Here is a 19,349-nt window from a genome sequence, read left to right on the forward strand (position 1 = left end):
TACTTTGGTATATTTGGGGTGTAAATGGGAGAAGAGTCAACAAAAATGATTATATTTCACTTTCTTAACTGCTATTCAACAAATTGTAAAACTTTTAATATGGAAACTTGGACTAAATATTCAAGATAAATAGGACCCTTACCAAATATACTTCTTTCATGGGACTGACAGACTGAGCTTCCCCTTTTGGAGTAGGATTAACATAGATAAAATCTGATATTGATACAAAGTACTGCAATTTTTACTAGTCATATATACATACCCTGAGCCCTGACCACCTGTTCCTTTTGAATTCTGTAGTCTTACAATTTCTTGAAAACATACTTCTAATTGCTGTTTTAGTTCATCTATTTTTGTTGTTTTAAGGTCTGTTTGTAATTTTCTACAATAAAAATATGAAATAAGATACAATGACATGTCTCTTTCAGGTGATATACATTAAAATCTTCAAGGTTAAATGCATAACAGTAATGGGGTAAGATTTCTATAAATCCAAACAAAAGCAATTCTATGAATAATTTATCAAAGATAACTTATTGTGCATTTTGCTGGTTAAAAAAAACCACAAGGACTTTAAACGTGTGTTTCAGTAATTCTCACTCATTCTTGTCAGTCGCATCATGTTTACAAGTATTTATAACAGCAGTTTGATAATTCAGAGTGAATATCATATGTTTCTATCATAATTCTAATTTTTTTATGGCTAATTTTTTTCTTTTGTTTGCACAGAAAACATTGTGTCAAACTTGAATCTTTCTTTACATGAATACATCAACAATGTAGGAAAATTGTAAAAAATAAAAATAGCAGAGATCTACTGGATGTCACCTTAAAAGGGCTCAACATGAAGGAAAGTATCTGTGATAAAAATGTGGCTTACAGTAGCTTTCCTTTATGTGTATTAATATTAAAAACTATTAAAATAAACTTACACATAAGCAGATTCTCTGTCTCTGTTTTGGACTTCTAATTTAAGAATTTTCTGTTTTAAGCTGTGAATGACTGAGGCAGAATCTTGTTGTTTTGTACCTAATGTTCTCCGTACATCATCACTCTGAAATCAAATAAATATTTTTATAGCAGTCTCACACATAAATTGCAAATCTGTCTCAAAATTTAAAGAACTATACCGTTTGATTACTGCTATTGTACAATTGAAGATGGTGATATACACTGAATTGATCAATTTGTTGGTTAGTTTAAGTAAACAATGACATCAAAATTGGACAAAAACACTCAAATTGGTGTTGTTCTGTTGAAATTTATCTTTAGCAGTATCATTCATGTAAAGGAACTGAATTATTACAAGTGTATCCCACAGCAGTTTATTAAATAAAAATGTTTTTACTTACCTTTTTAGGGTCAAGAAGACCAGATATTTCTTTTTCCTAAAGAAAGAATTAAAGAGCATAAAATGAAATAAATGCATATTTAAAATACTAGGACCAATATGAAAAATGTCATGTACTAATCTATTAATAGGTAAAATTAAAATATATATTTATTATCTAATTGGTTTTCATAAAAATTTTATACATTCATTTAACTTGAAGATATGTTCTGATATTTAAGTTTTTTGTTTATTGGTATTGTAATACTGTAAACCATGGTAAACCATCTATTTGAGAGTGATTTATTTTTGGGACTTTCAAGAGAACAAAAATAAGGTGATATAATTGTTGAGAGTGAGTAAAATTATGAGATTTTCTATTTGGTCCGAGACCACAATTATTTCGTAGTGCATTTCTTTTATAAGATAAATGAAAATTAAAAAAATTGTGGTCTCGGACCATTTAACTATATACATGTACAGCTATTTTGAAAAAGAAGTACAAATTTTCTTTTGTCTTGTATGCAAACTATAGCAAAACCATGAAATCAAATATCCATGAAAATGTCACTTATCCTCATCCATAAAAATTGTTATCCACAATATTAAATTAATCCACATTTTTTTCTAAAGTATGGAAATCTAGGCAGTGATCAATTTTCAAACTATAAGTTTTCCATGGGCTATGCCAGTGTCAATCATTGGGATTATCATTTCTTACCTTTTTAATATTATCTTCTTCTGTTCTTCTAACTTTTGACTTCAGTTCATTCTTTTCTTGATTAAGATTTTGGATAATCTGTAATAAATATCAAACATAAAAAATTAATAGCCTAATTTAAAATTATTTAAAAATATATATTTATATAAACCTCACCATTTAATCTAAAAATATTCAAGTAATCTGTAAAAACACTAAGGCACAAGGCACACACATTTCCAGAACAATTTGTTCCATTCAAAGGTGAAATGTAAAAGAGATAGAGAAAAGACACAAATTGAAGTTTTATATATATATATATGTGTGGGAGACACAGTTCCTAAGAATCTATGAAATCATTTAGAAAACAGCTTTCTTCAACATTTTTAACGAGCTTTGTAAAAATTATTTATATAGAGGACAGTAAAATGTGAATAACAATAATAATGTATTGTTTGTCACTCAGATTATACCTTTTTTAGCTCAAGCACCTGGTCATAATATTCTTCTGGGGTTTTATATGCTGGGGCTCCAATGGGAGGTTTTGCTGTAATAGAAAACACTCAATTAAAAACTATCAATTTATCAAAATTGTAAAGTTTTAACATAATAAATGTAATGAAAAGAAACCTAAATTAATAATAATAATTTACCCATATTAATTATAAGAGGGAGCAAAACAATCCCAACAGTGATTTTAGTTCTTATCATTTTAAAAGAATTATCAACTGGGGAAAACAGTTAAATTGTAAACAAAGCATGCACAGCTGCCTATTATCATTTAATTTTTTGAAATTCAATATGATACATGTATATGAAAGTTCACTGACAAATTCCAGATGTCTGATATTCTTCAAATGATTTTAAATTCAAGAACTGACTTTCACCATTGAATGCTGAAGAAATATCATAATATGCACACCTAATTTCAATTAAAATCTTAAACCATTTCATATACATGATAAAACGTCTGGATATTTAGGTGCAAAATTAACACATATTAATAATATATAACAGATATGAATACTGCTGTGATAAACACATCTCATGATGAATTTTTATGGTTAATTAGTAGTTATAAAATAGAGAATGAAATGGGTGTTGTGTCAAAATGCAGAAAACAACCAAAGGTTACCAAAGGGTCCTAAACGCTGCCAGAAAATCCCTTTCCCAGAGGCGGTCTTAAGCTGGCCCCTAATTTGCTTATAACAATAGAGAAAAACAATATAAATCAATCTGAAGATCTATTCCAATTCTTACTTGTTGGATCCCCATATTTCTGTGGTTTTTCTGCTCCCATCATCTGTCTCATATATGCTGACGTACTGAGATACGCCATGTCTTGTTCACGTGGTCGTTTCCCAGAAAATGTGTTCATACCAGTGCTTTCTGTACTCCTTCCTACAATCACATAAATAACAAGACAATTAATCACGTTTTGAGTCACACAATATACTCTGCAAGTTTACCTTAATCTATGTTTTATTTCCTTAGTATTGTAAAAGTAAAAATTTCTGGCTAGTAAAATAAAACTTTAAGTTAGAAAGAAGAAGATGAAGATGTGATACTGACAATTTTTTAGCCCTTAAACTTGGAAATCCAATTGTTTCACAAATAATGTTACAACACAAATTGGATTATAAGTTATACAGAAATGTTCATGATTTTTTGTGAAATGAGTCACAGACCCAATAATTTTCCCCCTCCATTTTATCACTAATGCCAAATACACTTGATAAAAAGGCTAAAGTTTAATTCTAATTCTAATATGACGTGCTTCTTTGTAAACAAGACCGTGATAAAATTCTCGATATATCTATACTTAGCGCAGACTCCAAGATGTACACAAATGGCTGTTTAAATATGCCTCCCACGTAAAACCACATGTATCGTAACCTATGTGTAAACGGTTGTGGATTTCGCTGTGTCAACAATTACAATTGAATAAAACCCTACAGAACATTTATTCTAATTCTGACGCATAACAAAAAGAATTTACACATTAGAGAACGGAAAAATGGACGTATCGTAACCTATGTGTAAACGGTTGTGGATTTCGCTGTGTCAACAATTACAATTGAATAAAACCCTACAGAACATTTATTCTAATTCTGACGCATAACAAAAAGAATTTACACATTAGAGAACGGAAAAATGGACAAAAACAAAATAAATTAAAATTCCGCGAAATTCCAGTAATGATTTTGGCGCATTAACGTCATTTCAAAACATGACGTCATACAAATGAAAACGTCAAAGCTGAAAGTTTTTCTATTCCGTTCACCTTCTAAACTCAGATACAATTGCATTAAAATAAAGTATTGAGGTAGGTGTTGCTTGTTTTTTGTTCTATTGCATTATTCGCACATTTACTAATTTCAGCAAGTCAACATGGCGGCTCCTTGGTTACAACATGTCAACAGTGAATTTAACGTTAGCTTACGATGAAAAATGTAAATTTAAAATTGCAAATGTTGGATTTACTGAGAAGTAAAAAAAGTAATCACATTTTTTTTTCTAGCGGTTAATTTAGAAATCATTCATGCAGGTTTATTAGATTTGTTTTACATTTATCGAACAGTGGGTAAAATAGAACAGCCACACACACGGTATACCCATCATTGCTTCAGTTTTTTAATGATCGTATTTGTCCTATTCGAATCGAAATAATTCATGGAAGCCATAGATTTGTTGTAAATTTACACATGGCCTGGGCCGTGATATTCGTTAATTTTATCCCTTGCTAACGCTCAGGATAAAATTTGAATATCACGGCCCAGGCCATGTGTAAATTTCCAACAAATCTATGGCTTCCATGAATTATTTCTTAATTTTTTCCTATACAATATATTTTCACATGTTTTTTTACATATCTAGCATGAATTATACATACCAATTCCAGTTTTCCTAAGAGTATCAACCCAATACTCTGTGGATGTTTTGTGACGTGGACTCTCTGGTCTACTCCTTGTCAGGTTCTGTGTTTGTCTTTTCTTTACTGCATTCATCCACAGATCACGACCAACCTTTGCTGGTGGGGCACTCTGAGCTCTTTTTCTTGGGGTTTCTGCATTAAAAAAGAATTGATTAATAACATGATTTATTTCATTTAAAATATTCATGATCATCTCAAGAAATCATTGTAGTTGTCTGATAAAGTACAGCTATAAAAGTGAACCTCCATACTGATTTAAAACAGCTAATATTTTAGGAATTTTTAGCCCAAAATGTTAGAAAATTAAAGTTCATATTCTTTTCATCCTTTTATAAAAAAAAAATTGTGAGAGGGATAGAGGAAGGGAGAAAATATCATTGCGTACCTATTATTTTTTAATAAAATTGCCAAAAATTTCAGCAATAGCTGAAAAATGTATTATAAAACAAGAATGTCCCACTCGCACTATCATTTTCTATCTTCAGTGGACCATGAAATTGACAAAATTAGAAAGATCATATCATAAGGAACATAGATACTAAGTTTCAGATTGATTAAAAACTACCTCGACCAAAAACTTTAACCTGAAACTGGACAGACGAACGAACGAATGGACGGATGAACGGACGCACAGACCAGAAAACATAATGCGGCTTTTATGCCCCTCTACTATCGTAGGTGGGGCATTAAAAGAAAATCATAACACATTAAAAGGGAAATGAATGAGAATCTTAAATATAAATTGTATGTGGCTTTAGACAAATTAGTGCTAAAATAATACGATGTAATAAATTGATATACATACCTTTTTGTTTTCCAGACTTTTTGTTTGAACCTGAAAGGTAAAGATGCAAGCATTACTGTGGATTCATTAATATTTGTTGGATACCGATTTTCATGGATTTCGTGGGTGCAGGATAACCACAAATTTACATGTTCAATGACTTGCAAATTTTACATTGGCTTGTATGCAGAATTTGGCAAATCTACGAAAATTAAATATCCACGAAAGTGTCAGTTTTCCTCCATCCACAAAAATTAGTACCCACGAAAATAAATGAATCCACAGTATTACTTAAATATTGAGTAAATATTGTATTACATGTATGTCTAATGCATTGTCAAATTAAAACATAATAAACATCATGAATTTTTTCTAAATGAAATAAATTTGTGAACTGATTAGGTGTTGGACAGTCTCATGTTTTTGTTGTTCCCTCTAATCCTTAAAAATGTTTTAATGCTTTAAATCTATTATGTGAATCTCATTTTATGTTTGTATGTGGTGAGAATATTACCATTTTGATGACAGTATTAAAGCAGTTTCTAGAAAAGTGTTTTTAATTGGCCCTACAGGAGAGAGAAAAATATGCATCCATCAATTTATGATCTGAATTAATTATTTGTATAGTGTAACAAAAAATAATATCTAGTGAACAAAACTGAAATAAAACTGCTCTACATATTCAACAGGTCAACAAAAGTATTCTAAAAATTTTCTTACCCTTTTTCTTCTTTGTTGATGGCTGTGAGAAATGTTTGGAGAGCTGTAATTATAAAAGTCACATAATTAATAACTTATAAACTGTAAGTACATTAAAAACATTGTTACAGTATCTTTATAGAATCAAATACAACAAAATACATACAATGAAAAACTAAATTTTAAATTGCATATTTCTTTTTTTCTGACTTATGTGAACTCAAATATCTAGATATTCTATACAGATTTTTCATGACATATTTTACCAAATGCAAGTGTAAATCAAACAACTTCAGTGTTGTAACATATTTTCAGATCCAAAGTTTACAAGTTTGTTTTTCAATCTTTATATAAACGCATTGCTAAGCCAAATCTTTGTTGAGGAAACATATCATATACCAGTCATTAGTTTGATTTGGGACCTCAATCTTTTTTAAATTAGTATTACAAATGTATATTTATCATTTTGTTTGAAGTTTTCATTGTTTTGCCATGGTGACATCCGTTTCTCTTTAACATGAGACTTAAATGTCCCCTTGGTATCTTATGTCTCTTTCTAACCAGGTGCTCCGCAGGGTGCAGCTTTATACGACCCCAGAAGTCGAACCCTGAATTGTTTGGGCAAGTATGGACACAACATTCAAGCTTGATACAGCTCTGAATTTGGATTGCGACCAAATTTTTGACAGAATATGAGTTTCTGACACAAAACAAATGTCAAGATCTTACAAATCTATTGCCCAATATTGTGCAATTAAAGATTTCTTATTTTAACTTTTTAAATATTTGGAATTTGAGAAATTTGAAGAAAAAAATTGAAAACAACAACAACAACACTCCCCCCCCCCCTTCTTTTGCAATTAATCCTAAACCTGACATTTCTTTATACATAATATACTAGTAGTGTAAGGGGGGTTAATCTGAACATACCCAACATTGTATTTTAAATGTTTTAGAATTACCACCCTTACACTGCTTTTAAATTGTCTTAATTGTCCATTGACCAGAAATACCTAGTTTTTCCCCTTATTTGCCCCTAATTCCAAACATTTTGAGCCAACCCCCCCCCCCCCCCCCTTCCCCCTCTCCCAGCCTTCCCTGTGTTATATGGAACCTTGTGGTAGAATGTCAGAGAGATCCATACAGTTACACACAAGTTATTGTCCGGAAACTAGAAAAATGCTTGTTTTTGACCCTTAATTCCTAGTCTGTTTGCCCAATAACCCCTTAAAATAAATCCCAACCTTCTACTTTATAGTATTAAACATTGTGGTACAATTTCAGAACAATTGAAATACTAATACACAACTTTTTGTCCTGAAACTAGATAAATAGCTGTTTTGGGCCCCTAACCCTTAAATCAATCCCAAGCTTTCTTTTGAGGTTAAAAACATTGTGTTAAATTTTTATTGATTTCATTTTACTTATTCAAAAGTTATTATACGGAAACCATCCGTCTTCAGGCGATGACGTCGACGACAGACGACGTGATACCAATTTACGACCAAAATTTTTAATTTTTGCGGTCATTTAAAAATGAAACACAATTTAATATTGTAAAACTTAAAAACATGAACATGATGAAACAGAAATTTGCATGGTCTAGCAAAACAGCAAATATTTGCATAGGCTGATAGCTATTAATTAATTCAGAAAACAAAGGTGTGTATTAAGCATATTATAATAATTGTATATATTCTTTGCCATGATTGCCATGATTGCAAATTCTTTTATGTCTGTACGAAATCAGGAATACAACAGTTGTTTTCCATTATTTCCATTGATTGACATTGTCAAGCCGTTGATTTAGTCAGGTTTTTCGGTTTTAATTTACTTTGGAGTTAGATATTTTCTTGATACTTTGATTAAATCACATGAAAAATGGAAAACCAGATTTTTTTTCAATTAATTACAAATCTTTACATCACTTCTATACCAAGAAACTAAAAAAAGGTGCTAAATAATGTATCAGGTTTAAGCTCCAATCAAGAATCAGTCTTATCTAATCACGATCAGATTATTGATACTGGATATTTTCATCAATAATGCATAAAAAGTCTGATGAATATTATAATCTAGATCATTACCCTGAGATTCCTTTGAGATTGAATTTATAGACATTTATTCATGATCATGTTACTTGAGTTTCATTCCAATACTAGTTAACTCAATATCTATGTCCATTCAATTTGATTTTTTTTTCAAATTAAATTAAATTAAACATAAAAAAAAATATTTATTAACAATGAAGATAAACTCCAATTTTTAATATATGTTCTTTAGATTTGTTCAACTCTTTTATAAAACTTAGTCTTGTCTTGAAGATTAAACACTATAAGCATAATTAATGCATATTCTCTTGAAATAGCTGTAAGAATTATATATGCTCTGGATTATATGTGGGAGAAAGATTTTAGTATCAGTATAAAGATGTATAATTTAAAATGATGTACAATGTATATATATCATAAGGGGAGAAAATAAAGCAGTGAACAGACAAACACCAAGCATTACTGAAGGGTGTATGTCTCGTCTGAAAAGTGTTTTATTTAATGCAGCAGATAATTTCCAGTGTAAATTGCAGCTCATACCTTCCAAGTTTTAAACCTACAAATTATTAAATATAATAATTGAAAAATCCATCCAACTACTATTAAGGTAGATGGGGTGTCTAAATTATAATCGATAGAATTTTTTAATGATTTGCCAAAATGTAGTTTATATCATGCTTTTTTAAAAAAAAAATGGGTCACAGGGCCTATTTTCACGCTACAGTGTTCAAAATTGACAGATTTTGAATAGATTATGCGTTGAAAACCCAACTTTCTGCAATAAAGCGTAAACTACACCATAGAATTTTGAGATAACATATGAGAAGATAGCTTTCAGTTAAGAAATAGAAAAATGGGGTCACCAGACCCGTTTTCTTGCTACATAATAAAATAGGTAAATTCCTTACACATTCTATTGTAAAAGTACCTTTATCTGAATTATCTGCCCTTGCATTTGAGTTGCCTCCCCTTATGTGGCAAAGTTGGAAAAAAAATAATCAATCAAAAGTTTCTGTTTTTTGTAAAATACAACCATAAATATGATAAAACATGTCATTTTCTATATTGAAATGAAAGTTCTTACACATGAATTTCCTTCTACTCTCAAAATTTGCACATTCTATTTAAGATCTAGACCTTGTTTTCTGGTTTTTCCAAATCCAAGACGGACAAAGACACCTTATCTACCTTAATTGATTTTAGCATTTAACATGTTTAAGAATTTGTAAAATAATTGATCAGCAATGCCATTGTGGGACATCGGCAGGGAACCAGTAGCCTGAGGCTCTATAAACAATTTTTATTGGGCTAGATAAATGTAAATGTAGTCATGCCATTTCTATTCTCAATTTTATGATAGTATTGAGCTCCAAAAAGAATAGGGTGGCCCTACTAAATTTAAAGTCCATAGTGCTACATTTAAACCATCAGTGTTGTCCTATCAAGAAATAATTTCATTTTGCTATATACATAAAATGGCAATATTGCCACATGCATTATGTCAACTATTTAACACTGTCTAAATAAAACAGGTTTAAGCAGCTATATGTCACTTTATTGCTTTCAATATAGTTAGTTTCATTGTAGACCCATACCATATACAATATAGTCAGCTGTAAAAAATTCTGACATGGAAAAATGTAAAACAGTTCAAACAAATAAACCACCAGCCTGGTTTAGCTTTTTTCCCAAAATATTTTAGAACAAACATTTTAATTTAAAACTTAATTTTACCACCCTAATATTTTCTTAAAAACACACGAGCACAAAAAAATAGATAAACTCAGAAAGAATCCCAAAACATATAAATAAATGTATCATGAATGCCAAAAATATAAGATATTATAAAAATGCATGTGATTCTGGTGACCTATAGTTGACTTCTATGGCATTTGGTCTCTGGAGGGGAGTAGTAATCAATGGTAATGCCAATTCTTCTTGATTTTATTGTTAAAACATGTGTGTGAGCGAAGTTTGCTTAAATCTATTCAGACGAGACATTTTATCAGCCCACATTGTTAAAGTTTATGAGAAAGTCATACATGTATATATCTTACATCAAAAGAAAGACATGAATATATTTGTGTGGCAATTGAGAGATGTTCGTGTGAAGAAAATGAAATAGAATTTTAACATTTAGACCCAGATTAAGAATCAAATAAAGTAATACATTGTATGTATTAGATATTTGTTAAGCATGTTAAGCGATTATACAATGTATAATAGAATTGCTTGCATTCAAAAAATAAAAAATCATACTTAAAATCAAATTAAACATTACTCCAGTCACATGGCAAAATTAAACTACTCTTTTGACAATGTTTGAATGAAAAAAAAATTTCAAATGATAAGGAACAAAATAAACAAAATAAATCTAAACATGTACTAACCAATGTTTCTGTGTTATCTATGTCTGATCCTGATTCATACTCATCTAGTTGATAAACCTAAAAGATTTACAAATATATATATATTTACAAAATAAAATGGAAATAAATAAATAAAATAAAATTTTCAAAACTAACACTTTCACTAGCAAATAGTAACTTACACACATTACATGTATGCATGATAATGATGTACAGGATGTTTTTGTTTTTTTGGGCATTTGCATTTTCAATTTATTCGTGGCATTATCATGATTATACTGACAACACTGAAAATTTCAGATCTGTACTTCAATTTAGCAATGTTTAGCATGTTTAGTTTCTGTCTTTAATAGTTTGTGTATATACATGTTGTACTTGTACTTTTACATCACTGTCCCTGTTTAGGGGAGGGTTGTCGCCCGCTTACAATAAATGTTTAACCCAACTACATTCTGTATGCATGTGACGTACCAAGCTTAAAGTCAGATGCCTGTAATTCAGAAGATGTTGTTTTTTTGCTGTTTACATAAATCAGACCATTAGTTTTCGTCTTTTGAATTGTTTTTTCATTTTTCATTTCTGGGAATTTTATAGTCGACTATGCAGTGTGGGTTTTTCTCCTTGTATAACGAACTTTACATGTACATGTAGTTGTTAACTTCTATGTCTCATTATCATTGTTAATTACTAAAATCTCTTATAACTTTGAATTATCATTATAAAGAAAATATTTATCAAATTTGACAAAAAAGTTTGTCCTTTGCCCATGTTGCCTTTTACTAATATTCTGAAGAAAATTACAATATTTAAATTAAGCCAATAACCATGTGAAAGTCAGCCTCACAAACTCTTCCAATATTGGCATTAACAAACTTGGGCAACTACAAGAATTTAAATATGAAAAACAAGGTTATTTACTTTATTTCAAAATAATCATCAGTACTCATAACAGAATCAGTACAAAAATAAATACATTTACGTTTATAAGCATCTTCCTTTTTAAAGCTTCTTTAGCAAGTTTAGGCAATACATTTCCATGATTTGCTATTTAAATAATATATTACACTTTTTATAGCATGTATAGTATACAAGTCAACAGGGGTGTGGAAATATTTGTTGTGAGCACTTGTCCCTGGGCAAGTAAAACTGTAAATTTTACTTGTCCGGAAAAAAAGTTACTTGCCCTGATGGTCCAAATAAATATTGTAGTATTTTATTGTTAGCTAATATATGATTCTTAGCACGGTTTTGCATCCCAAACAAATCAGTGAAATCAAGTGGTTTATATGTGTAAAAAATTAGGAATGTTGGAAATAGGTTTATAACATCAATGGGACAGAAACTCAAAAGCAAATCAACTAAATGAAATGATATGTAAAGGACAAGTTTGCAGCATTGTTTTTTAATAAAAATTGTAGCCAGTAGGTACATGTACACTACATATACTAAATTTAGAGGATAGTGAGTGAAGAAATGGAAACTAAATAATATTTCTATCAACTGACACATTTGGTTTTTTCTTGGTGTAGTTGAACACTTCTATTTACCACTTAGACAACACATAAGGTTGCCTTTGATCTATAAATAAGACAAAAACAAAACTTATTATCTGAATTTCTTTCCAAGGGTTAATCTGATATTCACGATGTCTGATATTCTCGCTTCCGTATTTTTTTTTATATACACCTTGACCATCTCTGTTGGCGTTTCATGCTTTCGACTAGACTTGTCATTCTTTTTGTCTTGCTTGCCCGATGTTTTATTTAAAAAGTATTCATCAATCTGAATCTTGATTCAAAATCTTAAGAAATGGCACTTAATAGTGAATAGTGGATAAAACATAATCGACGATCCCGGGTCAATGGACAAAGCCAAATGCAATATTACGCGACTTGGGCTTGCATACTTATTTTTACTCATTTTGGTAATTGATCTATTTCCGGAGTTATGTAATATTTATCGTCATGAACATTGATGTTTATACTTTTAAAAATATATATATATGTTTTTACTCGCTGATTATTGGTTTCTTTTACATAGATTAAACTTCTTTTTTTTTTATTATTTATATTATTTATAACTTCCAATTTACAACATAATATACACAAATATAATAGCAATATATAATATATAAATCTATACATATTATCTAATCAATACATCTTCTATTAGGAAGCAATTTTTTTTTTAAATATACAAATATAAGATAAAGAGTTAAGCAGTTTGAACACCGGAGAGAGAGAGAGATAGAAAGAGAAAGAGGGTAGTGTGATGAGTTTTCAATATAATTCATCTAGAAATTGAATTCTTTTTTAGTATAGTAAATACAGCATTTTCATTTATAACATGTATAATATTAAATGTAAAGTATATACATGTTTGTACTTAACTAAGTAATATATCAAAAGCATTCCATTCCAGACTACACGGAATACGTCGGACCGTCGGACAAATCCGGTGAATAATGGATCGGTCTGATAAAATTTTGTTGAATTCCGGTCCGAATGTCCGGTGTTTTTTTTCATGGAACATTCTAGCAAAATTGCCAAACGATCTCAAATTCATTTTCATCTTTATTATTTATCACAGCGATGTTTATTTTGTTCAACCGCTAGCTTTATGCCGAACATCGACAACCAGTAATGTGTACATGGTGTAAATCCGGGTAAAAACATATCTGACTGTCAAAAACAACAATGGATGCCATCATTGGCACAACCGGAAATGTAAATAAAACCGGATCAGATTCTGGGAACGGATAAGGATAATTCCGGGTTTGCCGATTTAAATACAATAAATGAATAAAAATCCAAGCAGTTCACAAAATTTAGCTATGAAATATAACCACAAGAATTGAAAACCAAAAGATATATGAAAAAAAAAGAAGAAACAGGAAATAATATTTTATACAGAAACTCTAAATTATGTTGAGTTCACAAACATTGTCAAAATCCAATAAAATGGGACATTACTCTTCACTGAAATGCATTCAAGCAATTGTGCACAACTTTCATAACAATATCCCCTCTTGTTACATCATTTTGTTTTAATTTGTGCATTTTGGGGAGGAGTAGGGCACAACAAAGTCATATGTTTGTTGTTTTTTGTTGGATAATTTTCAATTAGATGTAAAAAAAAAATTGGTCTGGTAAAATTTCATTCGGTCTGGTAAAGCTTGGATGCTTACCAGACAGAATGTCCTGTAAAAATAAAATTCATTCGCGTAGTCTGCCATTCTCTGAGAAACTGATGTTCACATTTGTTTTTCATAGCAATATTTTTGTCCATTGCATACACATATTTCATCTTTCATAAATTAAACTTCTTTATACGTTTTGAAATTAATCCTATATTTTTGCTGAATTTGAACTTTGTCTTGTATATTATTTTACTTGTCCACGGGCAACCAAGACAAAAATAATTACTTGTCCGGGTGTAAAAATGTATGAGTCGGGCGAGTCGGGCATAGCATTTCCACATCCCTGGTCAATACTACACATCAACAAAAAATAAGAATCCTTGCCAATGCACCCAGTTGGAACAGACATAAAGACAAATAAACCAAGAGCAAACAGGTACTGTTATGGCAAATGACATGTGAAACCAGATTTTGTCCCCAGTCTGATCAACTCAACCATGATGCGAAGTACTAGTCATGTTGAATCAAGCAAAACAGAATTAACGACAAGCTACAATACACAGATTAAATTATCCAATCAGTTTTAAAACAACGTTATAAATGTTACATACTCGACTTTTTGGCATTTCAGTAGTTTTCATTTTTTATAAAGTGTTTTTAGCAGCAAAACCCGGCTTGACGACCACTTTGTTGATGTCGGGCGAAGACAGGTGTCTGTTTCGGGTATTACTTGTACATTTTTCTGAAAGTCAAGTGACTGTAAATTTCTTTGTTAACTGTGTATTCCACTTATTTTCAACAATTTCTTCTTTATATCACAAAATAATAAGAACTTTTCAAAAAATTGTAAACATTGCATCCATGAAAGCTTTTAATCTCTACTCAAACTTCCGGTTTTCCGAAAAACATTGGGTTTACAGATCATTGATGCGCAAAAGATTGTTGTTGCACCAATTCATTCCCACGCTTGATATTCACAAAATTTATTAAATATATAAGCTGTAGAAAAGATCCTGACATAAGAGCCAAAGCGCAAATTTTTTTTGCAGGTGTTTGGAGATTATTTATGTTATGATCTAGCTAATAACACCATTTTCTGTTGTCATAAAGTAGACCAACATGTACTTATTTTAAAAAGTTTTAAATACGTGAACAGATAAATTACCTGAGAGACGAGAATAATAACCGTCAATTATGAATTTTGTTTAAAACTTTATTATGAGACACTTTTTTTTTCTTTTAAAGGTAATGTCTTAGAAAAAGTTAATCGTCTTATTTATAATTGGAAGTGCTCAGTCTACATTTTGTCTGAGTGTATTTGAATAAATTAGGAGCCCCATGTCCCAAAACCTCAATTATAATACCCGTTTAATAAAGGACCAAAGTCTTCTTATGTTGGGATTTGGTATATATATATCTTTATTCTCACAAACCAAATTACAAAGGTATAGAGATACTTATACATATTTCAAAATTACATAAATAAATAATGTACGAAAGTAGATAGAGGCATTCACAATTGTTCACCCAGAAAAATTCAATTTGTTATTGATCTCCTTAATAAGTTTACATAGTTCGTTCAGTTCTGAACATTTTTTTGAATTCATTAAGTCATAAAACTTCAATGTATATGGGCTATTTCTATAGTAAAATGCAATACATTGTTTTCTACAGTTATCAAAAGCTGAACAATTAAAAATGTAATGGTATTCATCACCAATGGCATCTGAATTACATAATACACATTTTCTGTTTTCTCTTTCTATTTTTTGCCATCTTCCAGTTTCTATTGGAAATTTCATGTTCAAAGTTCGAAATTTAAAAAATAAGGATATTTGCCTATCATCCAAAATATTAAAATATTTTTCAAACTCCAAAGTATCTTTAAATAAACGATAATTTAATGCTTTTGGTGATTCCTGTAGGCTTGCTAGCCATTTTTGTTTGAATTGATCTATTAAATTCTGTTTGATGGTTACATGTAGCCATGTTTTATTTACAAAAAAGATATTGTCCCATACATATGACAAGCCACACGTGTCTAAAATTGACTTGACTTGTTTTAACCATAAAATATTTGTGCCATATTTGGCATTTGCTAAGTTATACAAAATAAAAGGCAATTTGTCAGGTTTTCCGGTTACCAACTTGAACCAATAATTTATCATTCGTAACTTAATTGAAATATCAAATGGATATCTTCCCAATTCACCATAAATCATAAAATCAGGAGTAGACTTTTTTACTCGAAGTAATATTTTACAAAATTTAATATGAACCCTCTCGATTATTGAATTATTTCCAAAACCCCAAACTTCGCACCCATACAGAAGTATTGGTTTAACAATTTTATCAAATAAATCAAGTTGGCATTCAATTGACAGATTATGTACTCCTTTTCGAATAATATCGTACATAGCATGTGTTGCTTTTTCACATTGCTTTTTTTTAGCTCTTGAAAAATTTCCTGATCTAGACAGTAATACACCAAGATAAGTGAATTCACTCACAATATCTAGTATTATATTATTATACTTAAAAACAATATTCTGCGGTAGTCTACCTTGTGAAAAAATTACAATCTTACTTTTTTTCACATTTACTCTTAGTTTCCATAACTCACAATATTCATATAAGGAGTCCAGTTGTCTCTGTAAATCTATCTGAGATTCTGCCATTAAGACAGTATCGTCAGCATATAAAATGACAAACAATTTTAAATAAACATTTAACTCTATTTCTAACTCATCAGAGATAGTACACAAACCTTCTATATTATTATTCTGTAAAAACAATTCCAGATCGTTAAGATAAATGGAAAAAAGCAAAGGAGAGAGATTCTCTCCCTGTCTAACACCAATGGAACAAGGGAAAAATTCAGAAAAATCTGATCCAAAATGAATACGTGATTTGATATTATTGTACATGTTGACAATAACGTTATACATTTTCCCGTTAATCGAATGTTTAATAAGTTTTGACCAAAGACCAGACCGCCAAACAGTATCGAAAGCTTTTGCAAAGTCAACGAAAGCACAATTTAATTTCTTCTTTTTCCTCTTTAGCAACTCAAATAAGATGTGAATAGCAAATATATTGTCTACTGTGGAATAACCTTTTCTGAAGCCAGCCTGGTTTTCATTTAATAATAAATAATCCTCTAAGAAAGAACTCAATCTAAGATTTAAAACAGATGTGAAAAGTTTTCCCAGGCAGCTGAGTATAGTAATTGGTCTATAATTTTGGGGATCAGATTGGTCACCCTTGTTTTTATAAAAAGGTATAATATTTCCCATAAGCCATATTTCAGGCAAAGTACCAGAATCAAAAATCATATTAAAAAGTTTCACATAAACGGGTATAAAAATGTGTGATGTGCTTTTAATAAATTCGTTGATTATTAAATCATCGCCACTAGCCTTTCCGTTTTTCAAGTCTCGTATACACTTAATAATCTCATCTGCGGTAATTTCTGAATTCAAAACTTCATTTACACCTTGAATGTCATTCGGCTCAGTTGTGACGTCATTTGTATTCTCGGCGTTATTTAAATTTTTGAAAAAATCAAACAGTACATCTAATGCTATATTAGGTTTTTTTCTTTTCCCTCCCCTATTTAAAATTTTCCAATATTCCTTCGGATTTTTTGTCCTCAGGTTTTTCATATGTTTTTGAAATTTTTTTCTATATTCCCTCATCGATTTATCCATCTGGCGTTTATATTCCCGTTCTTTCTTTTTCATTTCTTCCCTTTTTACTTCTGATCTATTACTGCTATAATTTCTCTTTGCTCCCCTGTAAATCTTTCTCTTATTCCAACATTGCTTATCAAACCATGGTTTGTTCCCCTTTTTGCCCATTTTTTTCCCTGTACGATTTCCTTGGCTAGCATTATATGTACCTAGAACATTTTCTGCAGCATCCAATAATATGCTGTTAATTTTTTCGACTAATTCGTTAATTTTTTCGACTACTTCGTTAATTTTGCCTTGAGATAAATGGTTACTGTCAACTGATTCTAATTCGGCAACCAAATCTGAAATTTTGTCCTTGTCGATAAATTCTACGAAATCATTCTTTTTCTCAACATCCCATTTTTGTACCCGTTTTACTTCTCTTGCATTTTCCACGCTGTTCTCAGCAATATGCACATCTTCCTCAATACCATCTCCAAAATTTAAAGATAATATTAACGGAGAGTGGACATCTGAGAAAAGCTTGGAAAAGTCTTGAACATACATATTTACAACGAAACATAGAAAATCATAAGTACAAATAAAATAATCAACAACACTGGCCTGACGGCAAGTAAATTTGCCTTCTTTGTCACCATTAACTCTACCATTTAGTATAATTATATTATTGTTTTTACACATTTCTAACAACATGTTACCATAAGCGTTTTTACTTGTATCCATACTACATCTAACTTTAGACATATCATATAATTCTAGATTGTTTAAAATATCTACATTATCAGTATCAACAATATCATGCTGACTATGAACAATTTCAATATATTCTACATCTCGACTAGTTCTACTATTAAAATCACCATTTAAAAGTATATACTTGTACTCTACAGAAAATTTCAAAAATTCTTGTTCTAATTCATTAAAAGCATCAGGAACCTTATATACAGAATTTTCTGGAGGGATATAAATATTTCCTATCATGACATCTTGGTCAGTTTTAAGTAAATCGGAAGAAATTTTCCACCAATATACTAAACTACTGAAATTTTCAACTGGCTTTACAAAATTTTCCAAGTGTGACTTATAGCCGAAAGCTATTCCCCCCGATTTAACCCTTGATATATTTTTTCTATTTTTCAGATGAAAAATAAATCCTGGAATATCTATCTTATCTAGATCATCTGTTTTAGTTTCAACAAGAGAAATAAAATCAAATTTCTGAACCATATCTATAAATTCTGGATAATGCATACGTTTAATAACACCACAACAATTTAAAGTTAACATATTAATTTTACAGTTACTCGTTCTTGTTAAACATTGTTCACTGTCATGTAAATTTGTCATACCATTACTCTTGTTCTTTTCTGGGGCTCCCTATGAGTGGTCTGTTGAATTTCGCGATTCCCTTCGTCGTCTCTTACGTGACTGATAGTCTTCAGGCGTATTTAATAATTCTCTCCGATTGTTAGGCGGTGGAGAATTTAAAGTCTGGTGGTTGTAAATTACTCCGTCTACATAAAGTATGTCTCTAACAAGTCTCACACGATGTCCGTCAGCTTTCATCTCTTTCATAACAGGATAGAGACTTTTTCTGGCTTGCTCGATGGCTTCTGGAAACTGTTTATTCACACCGTATTGTTTTCC

The 19,349-nt window shown here is 30.4% G+C and overlaps 2 protein-coding genes across 4 annotated transcripts in view; both read right to left on the reverse strand.

The window, feature by feature from the left end:
- Nucleotides 1–14,899, reverse strand: part of LOC139489233 (IQ domain-containing protein E-like) — a 30,765-nt gene extending 15,866 nt beyond the window's left edge. For 2 of the 3 annotated variants that reach the window (XR_011656170.1, XM_071275455.1), the window contains exons 1-11: nucleotides 14,619–14,899; nucleotides 10,890–10,946; nucleotides 6,470–6,512; nucleotides 5,771–5,800; nucleotides 4,924–5,097; nucleotides 3,291–3,431; nucleotides 2,504–2,577; nucleotides 2,052–2,129; nucleotides 1,353–1,388; nucleotides 933–1,054; nucleotides 263–382 (exon numbers count right to left, since the gene is read on the reverse strand). Coding sequence is in view for 2 of the 3 variants with exons in the window: in XM_071275455.1 (XP_071131556.1) it covers nucleotides 263–382; nucleotides 933–1,054; nucleotides 1,353–1,388; nucleotides 2,052–2,129; nucleotides 2,504–2,577; nucleotides 3,291–3,431; nucleotides 4,924–5,097; nucleotides 5,771–5,800; nucleotides 6,470–6,512; nucleotides 10,890–10,946; nucleotides 14,619–14,648 (905 nt within the window). In the remaining variant the exon portion in view is untranslated. Of the gene's footprint in view, nucleotides 1–262; nucleotides 383–932; nucleotides 1,055–1,352; nucleotides 1,389–2,051; nucleotides 2,130–2,503; nucleotides 2,578–3,290; nucleotides 3,432–4,923; nucleotides 5,098–5,770; nucleotides 5,801–6,469; nucleotides 6,513–9,039; nucleotides 9,056–10,889; nucleotides 10,947–14,618 lie in introns of all 3 variants that reach the window. The other variant, XM_071275456.1, reaches the window with a different exon arrangement.
- A 631-nt stretch (nucleotides 14,900–15,530) lies between these two features.
- LOC139490233 (uncharacterized) lies at nucleotides 15,531–19,049 on the reverse strand. The gene is made up of 2 exons (XM_071277084.1): nucleotides 16,595–19,049; nucleotides 15,531–15,691 (listed from the first exon to the last, which is right to left on the reverse strand). Exons 1-2 carry the CDS (start codon nucleotides 19,047–19,049, stop codon nucleotides 15,531–15,533), a joined length of 2,616 nt encoding a protein of 871 aa, XP_071133185.1.
- Between the last annotated feature and the right edge of the window lie 300 nt (nucleotides 19,050–19,349).

This window comes from Mytilus edulis, chromosome 9, assembly GCF_963676685.1.
Source record: "Mytilus edulis chromosome 9, xbMytEdul2.2, whole genome shotgun sequence".
Taxonomy (NCBI): Eukaryota; Metazoa; Mollusca; class Bivalvia; order Mytilida; family Mytilidae; genus Mytilus; species Mytilus edulis.

Excerpts from the sequence above, each read along its gene's own strand:
- LOC139490233 (XM_071277084.1), bottom strand. The coding sequence starts at position 19,049 with ATGACAAATTTACATGACAGTGAACAATGTTTAACAAGAACGAGTAAC. Across the intron at positions 15,692-16,594 it reads AAGAGTAAATGTGAAAAAAA|CTTTTGATAACTGTAGAAAA; the intron begins GTAAGATTGTAA and ends TTAATTGTTCAG.